The 24749-nt window shown below is 30.0% G+C and overlaps 2 protein-coding genes and 1 long non-coding RNA gene across 6 annotated transcripts in view; 2 read left to right on the top strand and 1 right to left on the bottom strand.

The window, feature by feature from the left end:
- The window catches only part of LOC149881436 (uncharacterized), a 44450-nt gene that overhangs the window by 4169 nt on the left and 15532 nt on the right, over positions 1-24749 (bottom strand). For all 3 annotated transcript variants that reach the window (XR_016445353.1, XR_016445354.1, XR_016445355.1), the window contains exons 4-5: positions 3485-3536; positions 3290-3315 (exon numbers count right to left, since the gene is read on the bottom strand). This is a non-coding gene — a long non-coding RNA (uncharacterized LOC149881436). The remainder of the gene's footprint in view (positions 1-3289; positions 3316-3484; positions 3537-24749) is intronic.
- Positions 9567-10862, top strand: LOC149881438 (uncharacterized). The gene is made up of 3 exons (XM_090069098.1): positions 9567-9844; positions 10002-10076; positions 10322-10862. Exons 1-3 carry the CDS (start codon positions 9567-9569, stop codon positions 10860-10862), a joined length of 894 nt encoding a protein of 297 aa, XP_089925224.1.
- LOC149881437 (sterile alpha motif domain-containing protein 3-like) lies at positions 17395-24377 on the top strand. Of its 2 annotated transcripts, XM_090067838.1 has the most exons (10): positions 17395-17797; positions 18096-18180; positions 21025-21244; positions 21711-21857; positions 22165-22264; positions 22343-22534; positions 22614-22802; positions 23237-23402; positions 23477-23556; positions 23966-24377. In XM_090067838.1, the coding sequence occupies exons 1-10, from the start codon at positions 17774-17776 to the stop codon at positions 24221-24223; spliced, it is 1461 nt and encodes a 486-aa protein (XP_089923964.1). In that variant the 5' UTR covers positions 17395-17773; the 3' UTR covers positions 24224-24377. The 2 variants fall into 2 exon arrangements, with proteins under 2 accessions (XP_089923964.1, XP_089923963.1); XM_090067837.1 differs by lacking the exons at positions 21025-21244; positions 21711-21857; positions 22165-22264; ... (3 more) ...; positions 23477-23556; positions 23966-24377 and having other exon boundaries at positions 17752-17797; positions 18096-21003.

Raw genomic sequence — 24749 nt, 5'->3', positions numbered from 1 at the left:
CTTTTGAATAAATTTATTTACTGTGCTTTTCTAATTTAAGTTAAGATTTTACTTTTATTCTTCTGAAATAACTAATGAAAGTTTCTGCAAGATATGGTCCGATTTATGAGTCTAAGGATTAACACTGTGTCTTTTCATTTTCTTTTGAAAGTGATGTATATCGTACTTCAGCTCTAAGTTTGTTTGAAAGTTTGCTTGATTAGTTGTACAAAGGTTTTACAACTACTTACTTCTCATTAGACTTAACAATTGTAAATAAGAGAGTTTTTACTTTTATCCCACAACAACGGCCAACTTTCTGGGATCAAAGGAGTAGAAAATATTAGGAGATCACTCACCTCCTTTTTTTGACCAAGAACCATAAAAAACGCATCCCCTAAAATAGTTTTTTAAATGGTATAAAAGTTGACCGTGAAATATTCACATAGATGCAATAGAGTAATGATCAAACGATTGACTATAAAAGCAACTATAATATTTAAACATAATTTTTATATTGAAGCTATGTTAGCAACCCTAAGCATATGGATGCAAGTAAACCATATTAAACCTCATAGCGTCTTGGCTGGATAATTACAACAAAATTCGTCATTTTCTTTATTGTAAATGCATTTGTAGCAACTGTCATAAAACAAAAATCACCAAGTGGTTAACTTTTAAGTATTACGATTACTCGATGATGTATTATTTTTTATTAAGTAACATATGAGTAATTATTGTCGAATGTTGAACAAATCTTTATTATCGATCTATGAGTTAAATTAGTCTGGATAACCAATCCATTTAACGAAAAGCTTTGCTTTGCTTTTTTTCAATATCTTTTAATCCAAAATGCATCTTGCTTTGTATTTTGCATTTCTTCATTTTAAAATGTTCCAATTTCATCTTCAACATACTCTTTAATCTTATATGTAGCTGGAGTATTTGCAATACAGATACTATAACCCTTTTCAACGATAGACTTTTTTTTACTTATTCTTACTATTTTGCAAACTAAAAATCTTAATTTTGATTGTTGGATTAACTTTATCTTAAGCTTTACTGGGTATAAATTTTTCCACACCTTTCTTTTCTTAAGCTAGCTTCAGCAAGAGTCATTTTAATCGAAGAGTGAATAGTATTATTATATTCTTGGACTAGTTCAGCCAAAACGCTTATTTATATATATGTGAGTTGAATTGGCGCTCAAGTATTTCCATATTTTTTCTTTCATTGTACGATTTTGTCTTTCTACTACAGTAGATTTTTCGTCATTTTTGATAGAGTAAATCTCAACATTACTTTGCACATTTCTATTATGAAATTCTCTACCTTTTTTAATCCAAATTTTATTTGTTTTCTCGCAGCGAACACAACTTTTCAATTCTACATTTTCTCTTCTCCTAAAAAAAAACTCTTCTCTACAAAATGTTCGCCTTCAATTTATAGTTTACGAATTACCTCAAATACGCACATAAAAAAAATTCCTTCAACTATATTTCGAATGTTTCAAGGAAATACGTCAATATCCTCTTTAAGCAATTTCTTCTGCGCAATTCAATAACTCTTTCCTTGAAGAAAGTCTTCAATGTTTTTGATACAGTCTGATCAGTTTTACCTTTTAGAGTAATAAACCAGTCATTTATGGAAAAAATACCACTGAAAGACTACAAAAATTTGATACCTTTGTTAAATTTTGAGAACACTTACACATCAAAAAGACAGCAGCGCATATTACATCATACCGTTTAAAATAATTTTTCCTTTTTCATATTTTTTCATCAACAAATTATATTTTCATATTTTTTCATCAACAAATTAAGGCAGTGGACCTTTCGAGACCACACCAGTTCCCTTCATCGGCTTCTTTAGAGCAATGGTGCTTTGCTCAACATTTTTTTTTTTTCGCTTTTTTTGAAGAACTTGTTGCAGTCAACCCCATTCTAAACTTCATCTATGTTTCAACAATTTTTTCAACAATAGACCTGTCTAATTTTTCTCCTAACAAAGTATTTTAAATATTGTCAATATCTTCCGACATTTGCTAATCACATACATTTTTGTCAGCATATATGTTTTTTTCAGTAGATAGCCTACATCATGATATGCAACATTATCAACTCTATTTATAAGTTTGCTCCATTCTTTTGGTGTAAGATCCTCATTCAATCTTTTTTCAATCGATATTCAATCAATATGTTAATGTATGTAAACTATCACCCATAGGTCTTCATTTATCACCATTCAAACTATGAACCAATTTATTTACATCTTCAGGAAATATATGGTGTCTACGACTACGAGCTACATTCATAAACCTCATTACATTTTTCTTCTTAAATAAGCTATTTTCATATTCTTCGATTGCAATACGACTGTCATCTACTGACTTTTTTTTATAGATATACATTACTTTTCGACTCTTCCATCCCTCATTCGAAATGAATATACTTTAGACTTTAAAGAAAAAATTTTTTCAAACAATTTCACACTCTTCCTAAGTTTTAATTTCATTTAAATGAATCGATTTAAACTCGCTGTTGCAATGTAAGTTACAAGTTTGCTGGAATTTGAACAACACTTTATGTAATAATAAAAGCTAAAAGGTACATGCTTTTATTAGATGGATTCAAAGTCAGCATATAAAAATAATCCATTATTACCATGAAGTATTTGAGTTCTAAATGTAGGTAAATCTAGATGAGGTAAGATGACACTACTACCAATCCTATTCATTAAGCCAAAAATGACTTGATCATAAAAGACTCATACTTTTCGGAAAAAGTGTTTTTCAGCTTGTATTGCATTGTAAAGAAAGTTTTGAAGAAAAGTTAAGGAAGAAAACGATATCAGGATTTTTCGATTACATTGATGCAATAGTTCTAACAGTTGCATCCGTTTCTTCACTCGTTGACGCATCAGCTAAAGAAAATAAATAGCTCTGGGACATTGAATGTTGTTTTTATGAGTCTGATACTCCAGATCCTAGAGAGTCATAATCAGAAAATAAAAAACTTGTAATTTTTAAAAATTCGTTATTACAGAAACAGAATAAGTGTGAAGCTGCATTATACCTATCTTGCACAAAATTATTTCAAACTTTGAAGACAAACAATTCATGAAAATGCAAACTTTTTTGTCTTTTCTCTCAAGATGCAAAATGTATAAACCACATCTATTATGATAATGTTAGCAAAGCAATCATTAAGTTAAGATGTTTGTAAAATGGCTTGGAGGAAGCCACTTGTTTTTTTCTCATGGATTAAACTAGTAAAGAAACAAATGGAAAGTATAAATGTGAATTTCATACCTTTTATTTTCCACAATCTTGCTTTTCTAAACAGAATTAAAAATATTTTCATATAAAAAAGGAAAGTATTAAAATGTTGGAAATTTTATCGGAGATTAAACGTACTAATTCTGAATTAGTTAACAATACAACATAAAAAGAAAGAGTTTGTCATATAACGAGAAAAATTCAGAAATAAATTTTCCTAAAAAAAACCTTTTAATACTGGAAGGCCCAATAAACAAAGGGAGGTCTTTGAAGAGTGAAACTAAAGAGAAAAAATAAAAGAATTAACTGTCATGAAGCTCTATCTTAGCTTCTGCAAGAAGTGTAAATGCTGTTGATGAATAAGAAAAAGCTTAAGTTTTAAAGAAATGTGAAAATTTAAAGACAGTTCGCATAAACTCTTTCCCTTAAAATGAGTGAAAACGAAGCTCTTATATTAAAAATAAACTGGCCTTAGTGATAAAAAATATCAAATGATCAGAAACTCAGCTCTTGTACACATCTATCCTTTACACGATATTTTAGTGGAAAAGAATAAATGCTATCCTAAAAACATACATTTTTCTGAGATTTCCGCAAGTTATACTCTTCAAACCATCTTAAATTACACTGTTAGTATAACTTCTGAAATTATACATATGCCAGAATCCGGTCAAGATGACAAAGTATTTGGATTTCTATATTTAAAGATTGGTCTTGATGGACCATTGAGCCAAAGTATTTAAAGGCAGAAGTATGACACAAGCAACACAATTATAGAGTTTAAGCATGAAGAAAGCCTTTTCAGTACAGCTTTTGTGCCTTTATTGCTTAAAGTAAGATAGGCCGAAATTTGGAAAAATGAAAGTCCTTCAAGTAGTCACTTTTGTAAACCTCTAAATCTTCAATATAAAAAAGAGAGTCCAATATTATGAAGAGAAGAAGAAACAAATGGAAAAAAATTGAATAACTACGTTCCAGCCATTCCGCAAAGTTATGAACATAACAGGAAGAATAGTGACATTTTTAATCAACAATGAGATTGATCTTAAAATGTTTGATAATAAAGTAGTAAGTGCACTTACAGACAAAAAATCCACTCAGTCCTGCAATGTATGTAATGCTAAACCCAATGAAATGAACAATATAGATTTGGCAAAAGCAAAGACAGATAATAGTTCAGCCTTGGCTCTCGGAATTTCAGGTTTGGACTGCTGGATAAAGAACTTAGAGTTTATTCTTCATTTAGGTTATGAAATGGAAATTAAAAAGAATAAGGCAAAAGCAATTTAGGAGAAGTTGTCTGTAAACATTAGAAACAATGATTATCAGTTACACTTTAGAAAACGATTAAGTTTATCTGTTCACATGCCTAAAGCTGGGTTAAGAAATAGCAATTATGGTAAATACTGCCAGAAGAGCATTTAAAAACCATAAAGTCTTTTCTGAAATAACTAAAGTTGATTGTGATATAATTAAAAGATTGCACACCATTCTCATTACTAAATTTTGTGAATACCCGATTAATAACAATGAATTTGATTCATACTTCACTAAAACAGCTAAACTTATAGTGAGCTTGTACGACTGGTATGTAATGCCTCCTACAGTACACAAATGCTTCTACATACTCCTTCCATATCACATAAAATAACTTTGCCAATTGGGGTATACTCGGAGGATACACTGGAGAGCTTGAGCAAACAGATAAGAAATACTATACTTCTGCATACAACAAAAATTTCAAGGTTAAACACTATGATGAATTTGATGCACTACCTTCTAGTGAGATCAGATCCAAAAATGTCTAGCATATCTTTTAGAAAATATAATATCAAAGAAAACGATTGACGCATGAAGTTAATAAACTAATTGTAATGTAAAAGATAAAACAAATGTAAAAATCATTTATAAACTACCGTTTTACAAATATCTAGTTGAATAAGGTATCAGTGTTGTGTTTTGGCTTGAAGATTCTAACATTTTAACTAAAAATGTTTTTCATCCATGTAGTCAAACCTCGAACGCGTATGCGCGCTGTGTACGCCTGATAGTTATATAGACCAAATAAATTTTTCCATGAGCCTGATAATACTCCTGTTGTCCTTGCGAAATTCATACTCGTGTTCGAGACATGCGGGCTTTAGGATTACTATTGATAATGGACAAAAATATTTTTACTGATTCAGTGGGCGACGTGCCAGACAGCTAGACCAACGAGGCAGCCACCGAACCGCCCATGATTATGGCGTTGAGTTCAGCCTGGTGTTCATCTGAGGACTTAACTACGTGTTGCTCAATGACATCAACCTTTTTATTATCTCCAGTGTCAGGCTTGATCGGATTTTTATTGCTTGTTTCAGAGTTGATAGACCTTTTCTTCACCCCATTAATGCCCGTCGTAAGACCGAAAAAAGACAGAGGTGCTAGGAGAAACTCATTTTTGTACTCTCGCGTCGGGTCGGTCTTTATTCCTGGATCGCTCGGGATAAGATAGAAACCTGGGGCAAGTGCGAAATTGAGAGTGCTGTTGGCGTTTGATAAAATTGTTCTGTTATCGTGTCATGTCGGCACATTTGTTTTTGCCACGTTCTATATAGACTTCCAGAGCCTTTTTGAACTCTGCCTGAGCATTCAGCGCACTTGCCGTAGAGCCTACGACGGTTCCTCGAGTTGCAAACTATGACGACAGGACGCATATTGTATAAGCGCTTATACTTTCTGAGATAGCTCTGAAACCTGTTTTAGAAGTCCCGTTTGTTAACTCAGTGATGTGACCGGCAGCCATGTTATTGATGAAATAGTCACCAGTTTTTCCATCCTGTATGAAGCGCCTTTCATCAAAACGCCCTTTCATCGAATTAAGTAGCTCAAACCCTAAATGCCAGAGAGTCCTCCTAATTGTACAATAAAAGTGGAATCTGTATAAAGCTTTCATGAATGGATCGTTAGAGTAGAGCATATTCGTTGAGACTCCACACGCTGCTGTCGCCATGCTCACCGCGAAATATAAAACTATTGTGTAAATCAATGATTCTAGAGGGTTGTTCCACTTCCATGGGGAAAATATGTTGTTGAAGTATTTGGTCAATATGACATTCCACTTCGTCGGCCTAAACGAGAAACCAGCGTTAATGTAGACTTAAGGAGTCTCAATATCGTAAAACGTAATCGGACACCGTGAAAGATCGTTTGTGAGTACGGGTGCCTCATCAGTCAGTTTAACATCTGATATTACCAATATGACATTCTAAGCGATGTAGTTGGATAATACACAAGTTTTTTATAAAATCTGGTGTAGGATTGTTATGCCTCTCCCAAGATAGCTACCACCGCTACCATTGGTTGGTCTATTCGTAAAACCTAGGAGTGTCACATCTATACCCTCAGTGCCAAGTTTTATGTATATCTTGAGGTTTTCTAGTGGGTCTTTGTTACATTGTTCCCCAATGATAACCATTTCCTTGATATGCCTTACTTTTTCTTCTCTATAACACTCCTTTTGCTGTTGATTTTATGTACTGTCGTAATTATAAGCCCTGCTCGATTAACAAGAGCTAGCCAGAAACTCTCGGCAAGGAAACCTACAAAGTTGGCTGCGACCCGGAAGATCAAGGCTATAATAGAGCCGAGTATGCCAGGCAATGCGTCAGCACCCTTCCCAGCGAGCCAGCACGGCCTGCCTATGTGCCTGAACATGACTCATTTTTCTTTCAGTTCAGGCTGGAGGCTTGTGTCCAGGTCCAGGTGTGGCTATAGCTGGAGTAGTTGGCGGTTCTCTACCTAGACTATTAACTAGCCAGCCTACTGTTAAGGAGATGGCAGTTAGCACCGCATAGTCTCCCTCTAGAAGAACATGGTTTCTGGTGAGCCGATATCCAAAACAAAACCTTTAATGTTTGGTAAGCGTCATTCCTCGCTATCGACTTGCGTAGCACTTGCGATCAACACTTACATAGCTCATGATTTAAGATTGGAAACAAAGGTAATGGTACTACCATAAACATATTCTTACAGCATCTGTAGCCTTCTCCGTCGATGTTAATGTGTTCGTTGTGCTAGACGCTTTAGTAAAGTTCGAGGGTGTGTCCGCTACTTAAGAGGCACAGTTGAGTTAATCAGGTACCCTTGAGTTAACGAGGCCGAGTGCCCACAGCCGCTCACTCAACTTTCCAGTCGCTGGTCCTTACGTTTTCGATGTCCGTGTGTTCGGCAAGTGCGCAACTTGGTCTAACCCTGTTTTACATTCACTTGCTTGCGAGGACGCCACCCGCTTGCCGCTCGCTTGTGAGGATGCTATTTGGTTGCCAGTTGTTTGCAGGGCGCCACCCACTTGCTGCTCGACAATCCGTTCGCTCGCTACCTCAGAGGCTATTACTGGTACCCCTCAGAACTAACTCAGAGGTTAGCTCAGAAGTAACTCATATGAGTTACCCATCAGAGGTCCTGGTTGAATTGATCATGGTTGGAAGAGAAGGAGCTTCGCCCCCATCCCAATAGGCAACCTTCTAAGCATCCTCTCAGGGGTAACTTAGAGGTTATCTCAGAGTTAACTCAGAGGAGTTACCCCTAAGAGGTATCTTAGAGAGGTATCGAGTTATGTTTGCCTCATCTAAAAAGACTGTTCGCAATCATACATTATACATCTACTATTGCTAGTTATTTTTCTTTTTCTTTGTTGAATGATTTGTATTTAAATGCTCCACCCAACTGTCATATTATTTTACTGAACTTAAATACATACTTTTTTTTAATTTAAAGCTACAAATTACTTTTTAGCTTTCAAATCCATGAATTACTCACATAAATAATGTTAATAGTTTTAATTTCAAAATCTGCTTTTAAATGCTTTATTTTTTATCCTTATAAATTTTGAATTATTTTTTGATACAAAATACCATCACTCAATAAATGTACGAACTATTATTGCTTTAAGAGGTTGATACAATTTTAAATAGTTTTTAACGCTTGAATATACTAATATTTAACACCAGATTACGCATGGGAATGTTAACTTTTTCAGCTGTCTTGGGTGCAACCCAATACATTCACCTATGTGAGACATTTCATCTGACCATCGAAAATCAATATTGATAAGAATCTCTTTAAACATTTTCTGATCAAATAAAGTATTTCAATTAGTTAGGTTTATCATTAGAGAATAAATTACTGGAATTTTTAGTAGAAGGATGAGTTTTCCAATTTATTCAACTATCCTTAAATGTTCCTGCTGACTGTTTCCAGATGAACCTTTCAAAAATTCTTTAAAATTTAGATGTTGGAATAATGTTTGAACAGAATGAGCAATTGAATACCGCAATATTATCCACGGTAGTTAAAAACGTTTAACGCTTACTGTAAATCAATCAGGAAACTTTTGAAATGATATTCTTGAAAAGGTAATTCAATACTGATTATATAAGACAGTTATGAAAAATGACATTCTTAAACCATAATAATACTTTTACTTTAGCTTCAAAATGTTATGTTGTTTGGCTGCTTTTGTAATGACTCTCTAGTTGTAATTAGCTAGTTTTATTACTTTTGAAATCATTTAGCAATATTTTAAAAAGACCTCCAGTAACAATTATACTTTCATGTTAAGAATTCATGATTAATAATATTTCATATTTCATTTCCATGTGGAAAAACATTTTGCATAGATTTTAGTTTGAACATTCAACGTTTGACGCATACCGACAGTGTACACTTAAGTAAAAAATTTAACCGAACTTCTAACTAAGGTTTGATAAAACCGTACTTCTCTGTGTTCTGTAAGTAGACAAGCTTTGATATATCGAGTAATTTTCTGCTAGCATAAATAGGTTTTGTAACGATCTAGTTTAATTTTATCATTAATGTCTGGTAAGTCGACTTTTTCCCATACATGAGTCTTTAAATTACTCTGGATATCTGCCCAAAAACATTACTGATATATAAACAATTTGTTGTCATTCTCAAAGCTTATGCAATACTTTCCTAAAAAATACCTAGCTCAATTTTGAGCACAAAAAGAAAACATTTAAAAATAAAAAGCAAAAACCTTGTTAAAATCTCTTTGTTTTCTACTACACACGAAAAGATTTGGTACAATAACTATATTCAGTTAAAAGTAGCTTGTACAAATTGCACCTCTCCTGTTTGTTACAATAGAAGAAAGTTCTTTTTACTGCACCTATGTTTGAAATATCTCTTTGAAAATGAGTTTTTAAGGTTGATTTTAATATATATCAACTGTTTTTTTTTTATACAACTTCTTAAGTTTTGAAATTTAGGTGTTCTCTTCACTAGCGTGCTGCAACCTTAGCTAGATATGGACTTACTGTTTTACTTAGATCAAGAGCAAGTTCTTTATAAACAAAATGTTTCACCATCTTGGCAAACCCTAAAGGACTCAATAGACTTTAGATTCCAGTTTAATGATCATGCTAAACGTCTGGTAGATGAATCAAGAGACGTTAAAGGAATAATGATACCACGCATAGCAGTGGAACAATCAGAAGACCCGAACATGTTTATCAACATGTTTGGGTCTTCTGATACCAATACAGATATCCATGCTCATCAAAATTTTGAAGAAGAAATGATTTGGTAAATGTATAAAACAACTTAAAGGTTGCTGTTATGCAATGTTAAAAACCATGTGATTTCACTCATGATTAAAGAGTGTAACATTCAGCTTAGTTTATAGCTTTTTTTTTTCAATTTGTTTATTACGCTTCATGTCAATTTGGTGTTTTGTTTTTAGGAATTATTTTAGTATGGATTTAAAAAATGATTGGAGAGACGTTATATATAATAAACTGGCAGATCTGTTTAATGAGTAAGAAACGTTTTCCAGAATTATGTTTTACTTAGATCAAGAGTAAGTAGAATTCAAACATATAACTTCACCATCTTGGCGAACACTAAAGGACTCAATAGACTCAGAGTTGATGTTTCGTGATTATTCTAATCAGTTGGCTGATGAAACAAAAGTAGCTGAAGATGAGTTGACAATTCACATGTTAATGAAAGAGTTGCGTAGCTACATCAATGGGTCTTCACGTAACAAAACGAATATCAAAGAGTTTATCAAAACTTTAATCCGAAAACTGAAACTAACAATCTTATACCTCGTTTGAAATATGCTGGAAGCACACAGGCGACTGTTGCTCTCTCCGTTTTATTTCTATCTTATGATGTCATCAAACGTATACTTCGCTGGTGGAGAGAAGAAATATCTGGCTCTAGGTGCTGTAAAATTGTTATTGAACCGACAATCACAACTGCTGCTAGTGTAGCAGGTGGGATTGTTGGAGCTGGAATCGGATTATTATTTGGTCCTGTTGGAATGTTTATAGGTGGAAACTTGGGTAGTGCTCTCTCTGCTTCTGTTGCAAGTCTTCTGTCAGAAAAGTTAACTGAATGGGTATTTGGATTACCTAAAGATGAAGCATTGGAAAATGCATTCAGATATTTTAATCTTGAATGCGATGCATCAAATAATGAGATCAATACGGCATATAAAAAGCTATGCTTGAAACATCACCCAGATAAAGGTGGAAAGACTGAAGACTTTCTCTATAATCAGTATATCTTGGCTGTTATAAAAGAAGGAGGATCATAATGCATTTAAAGTAACAGTTGAACCTGAGAAGCAATGTTCAAGTATCTCTTTTAGTTAAACAGAAATTTTCGAGAAACAACAAAATTTTTTAAGATACTACACTCGCTAGCATAAAACCTGTGGTATATTTAAAAATACACGTTTTTGATTAAACTTTTGAAAAATTTTCTCCTTTAATTGAAAATTTCTTTCTTAGAATATTGTGTTTGTTTATTTATCAAACATTTTGGGAAATTATTCATTGTCTTTAAATAAAAGTTTCCAAATGTAAAATAGAAATATGATTAAAAGTTAATTAAGTTGTGACAGATTAATTGCAATAATATCATTGTACAGTGTTTTTGAATACTTAGTTTTTATGAAAAAATTTTTTTCAGAAAAAAATGAAACATTATTGTGTGTTATTTGATATCGAATAATCTTTCTGTTTAAACCCAGATTATTTTGATTATGCAATGATGGATTCCCTTTATTTTTTATTTTCAAGTTTAGTTTGGCAATTTATAAAAAGCGGAGTAAAACATAGTAAAACATTTGAAGAGTCTCCGAAAATGCTTAATTATTAAGCATTTCTTAAAAATGAAGATCATTAATCTTTTTTTTAGTTAAATTAATTTCAAAAATAATTCTAAATCCATAAACTATTATTTACTTATTAGAAAATGGCAACAAGTCTTCATGACTTGTTCTTGATATAAGTAAAACATAAGTCTGGTAAATGTTTCTGTACTACATTAAAACAGATCTGCCAATTTTTTATATATAATATCTCTCCAATCATTTTTTGGTTTCGTCAACAGATATTGGCTAAAGAAAACATCAAGTAGACATGTAGCATTATAAGTGTTTTGAAAAAATATAAAAATAAAGTTGTACTCTAAAACTAAAAATGTTGTACTCTAAAACTAAAAATACTTAAAGATGATTTTTATCTCGCTAAACAGCAATTAATTATGCTCACTTGTGCCAAAAGTCAAGTTCAGATCATGAAAACTTTTTTATGCAGCCGTTATTTACACTTAATGTTGTTTTTTAAACATACCAATTCTATTTTTTTTTTTAGATAACAATATGTACTTTAATATAGCTCTTGGTTTTCAGGACTCTTGTTTTTATACAAGGAACATAATCATTTCTCGTTTAAAACTAAGCTTGAACTCGTTATTATTATTTTACCATTTTAAGCTTGATTAAAATTTTAACGAGGTAAAATTGAAATTTAAATCAAAAGTTATTTTGCTTCTAAAGTAATTAGATATTCTTTAAGAAAGTATTATTTAAAGTTTTTCATACTAGGTTAGAGTTTCGTTATTTATCGATATTGAGTAAATTAAAAAGTTTATGGCAGCCAATGCCGTTTCAGTCTATACCATCGCATAAATAACAATTTGATATTGGAAATTTAAGGCATTTTTAACGAATTGAAATGAAAACATGAAATTCGACTAACTTTTCCTCTTTTATTTCAGAACTATTTCACTCTGCAGCGAGGCGTAAAACGTAGAGTCTTACTGAATTTAAAATTTGAATAGCTCATAGTTCAAGGCTAAGCAGCATTTCTCTGTTAACACTCTTATAGCTTAACAAAATGATATTAACAGTGGCTAAGGTGACATCTGTAAAGCGTAAGCATGAGGACTTCCTTAGTTGTGAGTCCTAATTGCAACAAAGCTGTTAAATTGAGTCTTGAATTCTTAGGCTCATAATAGATTATTTTTTTAAAACCAATATTAGTTGCAAAAAAGATTTTGCCATGCTAAAGAGAAAATCTGCAATATTTAATAGATTAATTGACTGGATTAGGTACCAGTCATGTTTAAACAACTTTTTAACATTTGTTTAAAACTGGATAAGATCCCAATAAGAAAAGCAAATCATTTATTTGGGCGATTTTCTATCAGGTTCAAATAAGTGTTGTTATGTTAAAAAGAGCTGTTGCGCAACTTAAAGTTGTTCCTTTAAACAAATGATAAATTTGCTATTTCGTTGGACTAGGTAATTAGCTCATTAATCAAAATAAAATCTTCAGAAACCTCATCAAATCTAAAGAACCAGATTATTTTAATAAATGTCTCATTCGATTAACAACAATCAAATAATTTTTGTCCAAACATGAGGGACAGATATTCACCTGCCTTTGCACTTTATATGAAGTAATTTCATTAAATCAATCTCTCCTTTAACACAATAATAAGAACCTAATACACTTAGAATGGATTTGTTCAAACTTCAACTCATTCACTGCTCTTCACTTTTTCTCCATCAATATGAATGCAAAATTTTCTATTAGTTTAGAATCAATCTTATCTTAAGAACTGAATTTTCCCCTTGTACCTACTGCTAGCTAAACACTAGATTTAAACGGAGTCGAAAAAATGCTTTTATCTTTGCTTAACCTCAAAAAACGAAGGACCTTTTTGAAATGTTTTTTGTACTTTTTGCAATAGGGCACTTTCAGAACAATTACCCTTGCATGTTCTTCTTCAGATAACACTAGCAATCTTGAGGTCTCAGAAATTCCAACAATATTTTAATATTTTAGCTGGTAAACAAAACAACTATTGGGTATGATCATTCCGAGCAAAGTCCAGAACTGATTTCAGCTGCCTAAAATTTGCGTTCCACCTTGTCGGCACACGCTGAATAGGAGTTGAACGATTATTTTTCTCTTTAATTTCAATTTTTAAAAAATACACTTGCAGCTTTTGGCAAATGACTAATGTCTTGGTAAAAATTGTCTTTCAGTAATTGTGTAACAAGAAAGTGTATTTCATGATCAATAACTCAAAACCAATTGCTTGATTGCTTGAACTTTGCTGATTATTTCTAGCGACAGTTTAGTATAAAGCGCAAAATATATCCAAGTTAAAAGTTTTATGTTAACTATTGATTCTGCTACTAAATATATTTTAATATTTAAACGAAAAAAAGGCAGCTACTTCTTGCATTGGTCAATATAAGTATAAGTGCCCTAAATTTAAATTTTGTAGAATAGTAAAAAAGAGGTATAACTATGCTAAATGATACAAAAAGACCTTTAATACTAACTTACAGGTTATCAGATACATTTTGAATAAAAAAATACAGCAATGCTGACTACCAAAGATATCTATGACCGTAATTTACAGACTGAGCTCAATACTTATCTCGTCAATCAGGAAACTTATTGTTCTATAAACTCGTTTTTATCAAGATTCTCTTTACCAACAGATAATAAAGCTAATTTAGATCAAACCCTTGAATAAAAATATTCCGTTTAGTATAAAACCTCTTTCATGAAAATGAATCTTAATTAATGGTATTAAATTAAGATTGTCTTATTGGCAATTTTGAAATCTATACAAATCCTTTAGAGTAAACTATATATAATGATTGCAATTAATGTCGTCTTCTACAATGTAAAAAAGGCAGTGGGTGAAACGACAGTAACTAACAAGAATAATTTCTAAAGATATTGCTAGAGTTATGTTCCAAATGCAATTATGTGGGTTTATTAGATGCTAATTTTTTGATAAATTTCAGTTCATATTCCTGATTAGCAAGAAGCTCTTTTAACATTCCCGTGGTACGAGAAACTCGAGAAAAGATATTTTAAAAAACGAAAAAATCTCAATAAAAAAAATCAAAGCTATTCCCAATGTTAGCATCTCATTTAAGATGGTACTAGCCCAAAAACATTTCAAAAATTTTAAATATTTTATTTTTCTTCAAATTTGAAAAATCGAATCTATTTCGATTTTAAAAATGTATAGTTTTACTATGTTTATTGGTAATTAAGTTACAGAAAACTTCAATTTATAAATGTGATCTCAAAAAGAAGCCTTTAGCAACAGAAAAATATTTCCTTCTCGGTGCAATTAAAAAACCGTATTATATATATGGAAAGGAAGGAAAAAGAAGTAACAAAATCAAGAAGGAAAAAATTGAGAAGTAAAAGAAAAGGGACTTAGTAAAGATCATTCATATGCGTCTGGAAATTTTTAAAGATATTTATAGTTAAAATTGTTTTATTTGTTATTTTTTTGCGTATTCTCTGTAAACAGATTTCTAAATTTTGAACAAATATTTTTTGAACTACTTGGAGATTTTGGCTAAAACTTTAACCGATTGTTCATCAGATTACTTTGAATGGATTTGAACAAAAAAAGGTATTTAAAGTTGGCTGTTGTTGAGATATTGTTATCGGCGGTATAAATTTTACCTAAAGATTAAAAATCATTGATTAAAATGCAGCCAATTGGATTTTGTAAAAGGTTTGATTGTGACTATGGTCAAATATCTCCATTAACATATTATTTACCTTTTTGCAAAATTTTAGTTGTAAATTCTAAGTACTTCATGAGAAATACTTGTTTAAAAACGTTGTTAAAATTGCTTATTTTTTGCTGGCTCAGCATACTTTAGAAAATACTTATACTTTTTGTTATGTTTACTCATTATGTTTTATTAATACACATGTTTTTTAACAAATATTACATCGAAATTGAATGTATTGACTGTTTTATTTTTTCTCGACAAGTACCCCCTTAAATTCGTAAAAGAATTTCCCGAATAGAAAGATTCTTTCTCGAGGTTCGAAAAAGGGATGTATTTTGGTTTTCGGTAATTTAAACAGTAAATAGTTAGACTCATACTTGTAACAAGGTCCCAGTATGTTTTTTTAAAAAATGTTATAATCAGTAAACAGCAGGAATTTAGCTTTAGTAAAAGACACGCTACTTTAAGTTAACTAAATGACACAAATTTTCATGTCAAGCAATAAGCGTTATGCGCTCTTGAAATTAATTAAATTCTGAAATAAAACTCATACTGAACTCTTCCTTCACTAGAGTTTTCAGGCAAAAGTTTACTCTGTATAACTATGCCGAGAAAGTTATGTCATAAATAAATTACTGTTTAAAAATTTATCATAGTTGTTTGATCTGTTATCAAGTTTTTTTTTTATTAGCGACAAACCTTTTAGAATAAAAAATATTTGTTAGATCATTTTGCTTTTATTACATGGAGTTTTAAATAAAAATATTTACCCAATGAAAATAAAGAAAAACTTTAAGAGATAATGCATCCAGCTTTGTGCAAACTGTAGCTTTTTTAGATTTTCTAAATTATTAGCTTTTCAATATAAGAAAATGCCTCAAACAAACAAATATTAGACGAAGCAACCAGTAACAGAATTTGAGGACTCGGTAAAAGCCATAAGGATGCGGAGGCAGTTCTACTTTAATGGGTCACTAATTCTCACTACGATAGTCAAGAAGTAACACAACCTAAAAATACCTAAAACGCTGGATCTTTCACAAGCAGTTAAAAGAAGCAGATTAACCACTTTTGAGAGGAGAGCAGTTTCCTGTTTTCTGTTTCTAAGAAAAGCATCAAGACCATTAAAAGTGACATAAATAGGGAAGATGTGATCAAGAGTGAGGATGTAAAATTCCTGAAACAATCTTATCACATTGAAAGAGATTTAGGTAAAATATTTCGAGGAGTGACTAAAGAAAATGCCCGAAGTAGATAGAGATTACATAAAGAGAAACTTAAAGTTATCAAGCTGAGACAATATCAACCATTCAGAATTTGTGTAACAGATTCATTGATCAAAATGCTTTTAGCGCAATTTGCGGAGCAGTGAGTGTACTTTATGCACTTATATGCTGAGCGATAGATCTGACCACTATTTGCCTGATCATAAACGATCTGTTGACAGATATCACTACTGTAATGAAAGATTTATACTCAAAATTACTATTTTATCAGCTGGAAAAGTAAAGGACTTATTCATACATTTTGTTGCGTCGATGTCAAAAAAGCTGTTGTTTATTTTTACAAAATATGCTTTAAAAGGAAAACTAGTTATACAAAGTGAGAGATAACTTGGAAGGCTTGATTATATTGTTATTACATTAATAATAATTCAGATACTGATAAAGTTATTGAAAAGGGTAAAACTAATTGTATTTTGTATTATTAATAAATCTACTTACATTTATTAAGATGAGAACTTAAGAATCTGAGAAAATTTATCCGACACTTCCAACTGTTCCGCAATAAGACAAAGATAATGATAAAGTTGCTCTTCTGGATTTTGATTACAAATTATTAATGAGATTCAGCGTTTACTAGAATAAGAGCAATCTATTTGAGGAAAGTTGAGTAAGAAATGTTATAGAACCTCATATGGAATTAGCAACACTAACACAACTTTTACAGGTCTATCTCTGAAATTAGGTATTTCTGATGTTGGATTATTATCCATTATTGTTGAAGCACTAAAAGTAGTAGCTATTGCAGCAACAACTTTAGGGTTGGGATTTTTAAATAGTGGTGGGCTATTTCTTAACAAAAAGGTTAAGAAAAAGCTTAAAATACGTAAAAGGAAAAAAAAAAAAAAAAGGAGAGACATAGTTGAACTCTATTAAGGATATTATTTCAAAAGCACGTAGTGTTAACTTTGTTTGAAATAAAAAGTTTTCTATTATTCAAAGTGAGTTGACAATATAAGAGAGGTGAGGGAAGATATAAAACACACTCTTAAGAAAATTGGTTCTTTATTGGTTATCTAGAAAATCGATCGGTTTCACAGAAAACCCAAAGGTTTTACGGCATATCTAAAAAATGATTTGGTTTTTTGCAAGAGAAACGATAATAAATTGGTTTTTCAACAATTCAAATTTGAAAAACTACTGGTTTTTTAAAAAATTAACGCTTGAATATTTTTTATTTTGGTTTTCCAGAATTTCATCTATCATCTATAAATTTGATTGGTTGTTTGCTTATTGCCTCCATATTAGTTTTGAACAGGCGCGCCACTTCATTTCTGTCATTTCTTCGTTAGCTTTTGAATTGCTGAAGAGTTCTGTGTTCTATATTTAATTTTACTCAAAGACAAGTCGTTCGATTATTTTATTAAACTAATGGCATCAAATATCTTTTTACCTGTAAGTATTTTTTGTTTTTATATAAATTATATTTCTATCGTTTTCATTTTAAAAATTATTGCTTAGCAATATATCATAATATGCTTTCAACGTTTCAAAAAAAAAAAAAAAAAAAATCATAAAGAAGTTTAACTATTTTAGTGTTTGATGATATAGCCAATAAATAAATATATATATATATATATATATATATATATATATATATATATATATATATATATAATTTGCATATATTATATAATTATAAAAATTGAAATTAAAAGTTAGATTAAAATTTAGTTTTTTAACTATTTTTTAGGCAAACATTAAACAATGGGATTCATTGGATTGTTGCAGTTGGTTAGATTCAATTGGGCTAACTAAATATAGGGGTGCTTTTAAAGGTATTCTATAATCCTGAAATCATATTTTGCGACATGGAAAATACATTTTTTTGCTCTATTTGCCACCATTCAACCATAAACCTCTCTAAGTTGCTGAGACATTTAACGGTTTACCACAGTCATGATTTTAACTTTAATGTAGAATGCTGTTATACAAGTTGCAAAAAAACATTTCATAACATAAGTAGCTTTCGAAAACATGTCAACCGCTTTCATAAGAACTATAGTTTAAAACAAAAAGATAATGAGTATAGCAAGTCTGTGGTTAATAAAGCAGAATTAATTTTTAGTTGTGACACTTCTGAAGTAGTAGTTGATAGTCACTCTCTTTTTTTAAAGATTGTGTCTGAATTAAAATATTGTGTTGGATTAATGTTTCTAAAGTTGAGAGAAAAACATTTAGTTTCAAGCCAAGCTCACATTGAATTTGTATCAGATTTTAAAGAACTTTTTCAAACCTTTTTGACATCATACAACGATGTCATCGAGAAGTGCTTACCAATGCCAATAGATACTACACTTAAAAGTATTTTAGATAGTGACCATCTGTGTGATGTCTTTTCTCATTTTATGAGTGAATATCAACTTGTTAAGTTTTGTAAAAAAACTCTTTCTATGGTCGAGCCGATTGAAATTAAAATTATTGATTCAAATAACAAAGTTCATAAATTTTTTTATATAAGTTTGAAATGTAATCTTGAAAAAATACTTTCAAATGAAGAGGTTTTTAATGAATTTGGTAATTATTTAAATAAAATAACAATTCCAGACACCAATAAAGACAATCTAAGCGATTTCCATGATGGAGAGATTTTTAAAAAACATCCTTTGTTTTCTATTCACGCAACTGTAATTCGTATTCATTTGTTCATAGATGAGTTTGAATCTGTTAATCCTTTAGGTTCCAAGAGAGGCAAACACAAAATTATTGGTATTTATTACACTATTGGAAATTTGCATCCACGCTTTCGCTCCCAAATGTCTCAAGTTCATTTAGCTGCATTGGTTCGTTCTAATATTCTTAAGAAAACGTCTTATTCTGAAATTATGAAGCCATTAATTGATGAACTTACAGAGTTGAGCAACAATGGGATTATTTTAAAAACTAACAATATTACTCAATCACTTAAAGTTAGTCTTGCAACAGTTTCAGCTGACAACTTAGCAGCTCATGCACTAGCAGGTTTTCGCTGTTGTTTTAGTTCGGGTAGGGTTTGTAGAACCTGTATGGTTCATTTTAAAACAATGAAGCTAAAAGAATATCACACTGACTGTTATTTAAGAACAGATGATAACTACAATCAACAGTTAAATGCTATAAATAAATTTCCTGTTAACAAATCTGTTTATGGAATAAATCAATCATGCTGCTTGGATAATCTGCCATTTTTTAAAGTTTTGGAAAGTTTTCCACCTGACATCCACCATGATTTCTTAGAAGGAATAGTTCCTATGGTTTTGAAACTAGTTATCCAAAAATTGATATCACATAACGTTATTTCTCTTAAACAGCTTAATTTTGAAATATGTAATTTTTCATTTGGATTTAATGATAAAAAAAGTAAACCAGTGCCTCTAAGTGCATCAGTTTTGTCTAAGAAGGGTCGTATAATTGGAAAAGCATCTGAGTTGTGGTGTTTTTTTAGATGTCTGCCAATTATAATATTTGGTTACATATCCAGTTTTAATGATGTTTGCCCTGCCTACTGGTTGGTATATCTTGAACTAAGAAATATAGCTGATATCATATTTTCACCAATTATTAAAAGAGATTCTCTAGGATATTTAGCTCATATGATTGCATCATTTGTTAATTCTTTTGTGGATATATGGCCAAATAATTTTATTCCTAAAATGCACTACATGGTGCATTATCCCAGACAAATTGAACTTTTTGGACCTTTGCGACATTTATGGTGCATGCGATTTGAAGCCAAGCACAACTACTTTAAGTGTCTTTCTCAAGTTGTTTCTAATTTTAAAAACATCACTTATACATTGTCAAAGCGCCATCAAATGCGCCAATGTTGTGAATTAAATTCTGTTGATTTTATGAAAAGTGAGCAACATAATCAAAGAAATGGTATTATTATATCATTACCTTCATTACCTGAAGGTCTTCAAATAGAACTTACACATAACTTTTTACTTGATCAAAACACTCAAATGTGGAAAGTGACAAATGTTTCAGTGAATCATTGTTCCTACCAAAGTGGTGACTTTATTGTTTTTAACATTCTAGATGATGGTACTCCTATTTTTATGTCACTCAAGTATATCCTTAAAATTAATGGTTTATGGTTCTTGTGTGGTAAACTGTGTTCTTGTGAAAAATTTCTTTTTTATTCACATGCCTATAATTTGATTGAAACATCGTCTTGGGTTGTTATTCTTTCTGAACAAGAAGTATTTCATGAACCCTTGGATGGATATTTAATGTCTGATGGACAACTTTTAGTTACTTTACGTAGTTTAGCAATAAAATAATATTACATTTGTATGCATTTCAGTTGTTTGTTTACCTGATTAAAACTCAAAAAAATTTTATTTTTAGATTTTCACTGGTTTCAATTAAAAGTGTTTTATCTGATTTTCATATAATATAAATTGGTTTATACAAGAATTGGTACAATATAAGGCATTGTACTAATTCTTGATCTATTTTATGATAAAAATATAGCATAGCAGAAATATAAAAATGTACCTTGATATATACTTAGAAATGTTAAACATATTAAATGTTAAACATTTATTCACATTTTTCAAGCCTTTCATTTCAATTTAAACATGTTGAACATTCCATTCAGTAAGGTTTTTTTTTAATATTATAATATTGTTATACAGAAGAAGATATTGATGGTTTGGTTATCAACGATATAGACGATTTCATGTTAAAGGAACTAATTCCTCCAACTAAAGACAGAATCATTTTTAAGAAAGAATTAGCATCAAAGAATGTTATATGTGCAAGATCTTCATCGCCTACATTAAACTCTTGTAGAGTAAGCTTTACAGTGCCACCTGTTTGTGACATTAATGAGGCACCAACCATTTCTGAACCTTAGTAAGTTATGTTTTGTTTATTTGTAAACATTTATAACTGTTTATTTTCCCTTAAATGTTATCTTATTTAAAATGTTATATTATTAAACAAAAAAATAAATAAATTGATACAATATATTTAGCCAAGATTTTGTGTGTGCACACATACTTTTACACTATTAGGGCTTTATAACATAAAAAGTTTGTGCATAATTAAAGACTTTAGTGCTAAAAGTACTTAAGTCACAAAAAAAAAGTTGAGAGAAAACATTGTAATCGTTTTTTTGGATAGACTTTTTGTTTTAAAAATTTAAATCAATAAATAAAAATCAGTAAATATAATATTTAAATAACTAATAAATGAATTATAATTTAATTAAATTTTTAATAATTTTCAAAAAAAAAGGAACATATAACAATATTGATTGAAATATATTTTCTTTTTAGCACTAAGGTCTTTAATTTAATGTCTTGAACTTTATTTTTAGTATTCTGTCAGATAAACTGACATTGCCCCCTCTTCTACTTGCTGCTGTGGAAAGAAAAGAAATTAACTTTAGTCTTCCAAAAAGATCAAAACTAAAGGAGTACATAATGGATTTTCTTTTTGATATCATGAAGCAACAGTATGGGTTGTAAGTATTTTGATTACTGTTTAAATTTTAAGTCAAAATAATATAATTTTCAAATTTTAAAAGTAAGCATTATTTATCATCAGTATCAAAGTTGGCGAAATGTTGCTATTTTATATTTCTTAACATATAATTATCTCTTCAATAATAATAAAAATTGAAATGAAATATTTTATTGCTATAAATATTTTATCACCAAAGTGAATTGAAATTGAAATGAAAATTGAAATGAAATGAAAATTGAAATGAAAATTGAAATGAAATATTTTATTGCTATAAATATTTTATCACCAAAAAGAATGCTTTATAGATTTCCAAGTACAAGTAACTTCTATGAAATAGCAAATGAGCTTTTCCTAAGGTATCCTTCACTAAAACCTCATCACTGCAATGGCTCTGAGTATTTAACTGTATAATTAAAACTAATAATATCAATGATGTTACAAAATTATATAGCTACAGAAGTTTTTCTTTTATTCTATTGTCAGGAACTTCTTGTGTATTTGTTGAAGGCAAAATTTAAGCGAGCAAGACGCCCTCTTCTAAATGATGAGCAAGTTGCACAGTTTAAGATAAAGTACTCCAGAATTAATTCTGGTCGTAAGCGTAACTCTGATTTGCTAAATGAGTCTACTAATCTGTACTCAGCAAAACGTCACTGCCATCATTTAAGTGATAAGGTAATCATGATTTCGCAGCATATATAATACATGTTTATATGAAAAAATTACTTACCATATTTTAATTATTATATTATAGAATGTGGATGATGGTATAACTCAAGATGTTATAAAAAGTATGGTTGATGAGTGTCAAAAACTGCGACCTGATAAAGAATTTTTGGCTCACCAGATTGTCTTGCCAATTGAGGCATTAAAATATACATGCCAAAATGAAAAAACTTTGGATGTCCTTAATAAATTCCCAGCACTTTACTATGAAAAAGTTGTAAGTGGTTTATTACTTATTTTATATCTATATGTTACTGTTGTCTTAAAACCGCAACGCTCATGATATGAGCAATAATCATCCCATTTAACACAAATCCTGAAATAGCAAATTTCATTTGTTATTACTTTTATAAAGAAATATTCTTTAAATAAACATAAATTATACATAAAATACATAACAAAATTAAAATTATAATAAAACTAAATAAGACTATTAGTTTGATTTTTTTTTCTTCTTTGGTGTGGGAAAATCAAGAATAATATTTCTGTGTTAATTCAATTTTTTATTAGTCTGTGCTTTTATTCATGCTGCTCTGGGGTACCGCTTCCCAAATTTTTCTAGAATTGCCCCTGCAATGTTAGGGTGGGAGTAAATTTTTTTTTTCTTTATTTAGTGGCTTTGTGATGTCATTTTCTTTGTTTTAATTTTAGCTTTTTGCAGCAGCAAGAGCTATTACAAATAAAGATATTGATAATAACTGCTTGTTATTATTGGGTAGAATGAAGGAGGGAATAAAGAAGTTGATAGATTTAAAGAAACCTTTGTTAGCTAGATGGAAAACATTGTGCAATGATATACAAGATGAGATTAGTGATGGTAATAGTTGTTAATTTAACATTAAAATTATTTAATTGTTACTCAAATTTTGTAAATTATTTTTCTATTTTTAGCAACAATGAAAAACCTTCATGCATTAATACTTCCAAGCATTTTTTGTGACGAAGAAACACTTTTATTCACTATGACGCTAGTAAGTTTTGTTGATCAGTATATTCATTTAAATGAATGTTTATCATTATCATCTAAATCGTTTTAGTATTCATTAATTTGAATAAAAATTCAGTTTACTTTTTATTATTTAAAAACTCAAACAATTAAAGTCAACTTTATTGTTTTATATGCATTTTAATATATTTAACATTTATATTTTTTTATTTTAATTATTTGCATATATATATATATATATATATATATATATATATATATATATATATATATATATATATATATGTATATATATATATATATATGTATGTATATATGTATATATGCAAATAATTAAAATAAACAAATATAAATGTTACAAATATATATATTAATTAAGTTAACTAATGCAATTTTCAATATTTGTTAATACTGTGCTTCTCTTTTTTAATTAGGATCCAATCTATCCTACCCCAGCTCTAAAAGTTGAGGGAGATGCTATAAATCCAACACGAATAAGTCTTGTAGTTGACGGGGTGACAATAAGCAATTCCGTTCCTGATATAACTTGTGGCTTGGGTCTTTATATTTTTGATATCGCATATCCAAAGAAACTCCAAAAAACCTTATCTTTTCTAGAACATTACGTATTCGAACTAAATAGTAAACTTCCTGACAACATTCAAAACATTGCCAGTTGTATGAACTTGTAATATAAATTATAAAACTCAATAATATACTAATATTATTAATTTGTTTCAAAATCGATTTTTAAATCAAGTTTATTTTTTGAACTCGCTTACAAACTTTTAGTTGTTTTTATAGATAACTTTTTTCTTTTTCAAATGATATAGTAGTATATTAATATGTTCCAGAGTACATAAATATTTCTATATAGAATACGATTTATATATAAAACCATTTATTTATATGATGTATATAAATATATTTATATACGTATACGTATCAAAAATATATATAAATATGGTAATAAATTAATAAACTTTAGTTTTTGTATTAAATTGTAATCTCTGACCGAATATTTCTATTCTGCAAAACATAACTCATGAAGTTAAGTTTTGTAAAATAATCATAAATGCATTGAAAATTGCGTTTCGTGTTAAGCATCTTGACATAAATTTTACTTTTATCGTTATTGCCGAAAAACCAATTTTTGGTTTTACGGCTTGTCCCAATAAACGAACCAATTTTGATTATCCAGAAAACCAAATAGCGTTG

The sequence above is a fragment of the Hydra viridissima genome, unplaced genomic scaffold, assembly GCF_058129835.1.
Source record: "Hydra viridissima isolate aposymbiotic clone 2 unplaced genomic scaffold, HvirCarnegie_v1 scaffold_12, whole genome shotgun sequence".
NCBI lineage: Eukaryota > Metazoa > Cnidaria > Hydrozoa > Anthoathecata > Hydridae > Hydra > Hydra viridissima.
This window is presented reverse-complemented; position numbering and strand designations above follow the sequence as displayed.

Coding starts and splice junctions, on each gene's coding strand:
- LOC149881438 (XM_090069098.1), top strand. CDS start 9,567: ATGGACTTACTGTTTTACTTAGATCAAGAGCAAGTTCTTTATAAACAA. Junction 9,845..10,001: donor TTTGAAGAAGAAATGATTTG/GTAAATGTATAA, acceptor TTTTGTTTTTAG/GAATTATTTTAGTATGGATT. Junction 10,077..10,321: donor CTGGCAGATCTGTTTAATGA/GTAAGAAACGTT, acceptor CGAATATCAAAG/AGTTTATCAAAACTTTAATC.
- LOC149881437 (XM_090067837.1), top strand. CDS start 18,214: ATGGAAAATACATTTTTTTGCTCTATTTGCCACCATTCAACCATAAAC.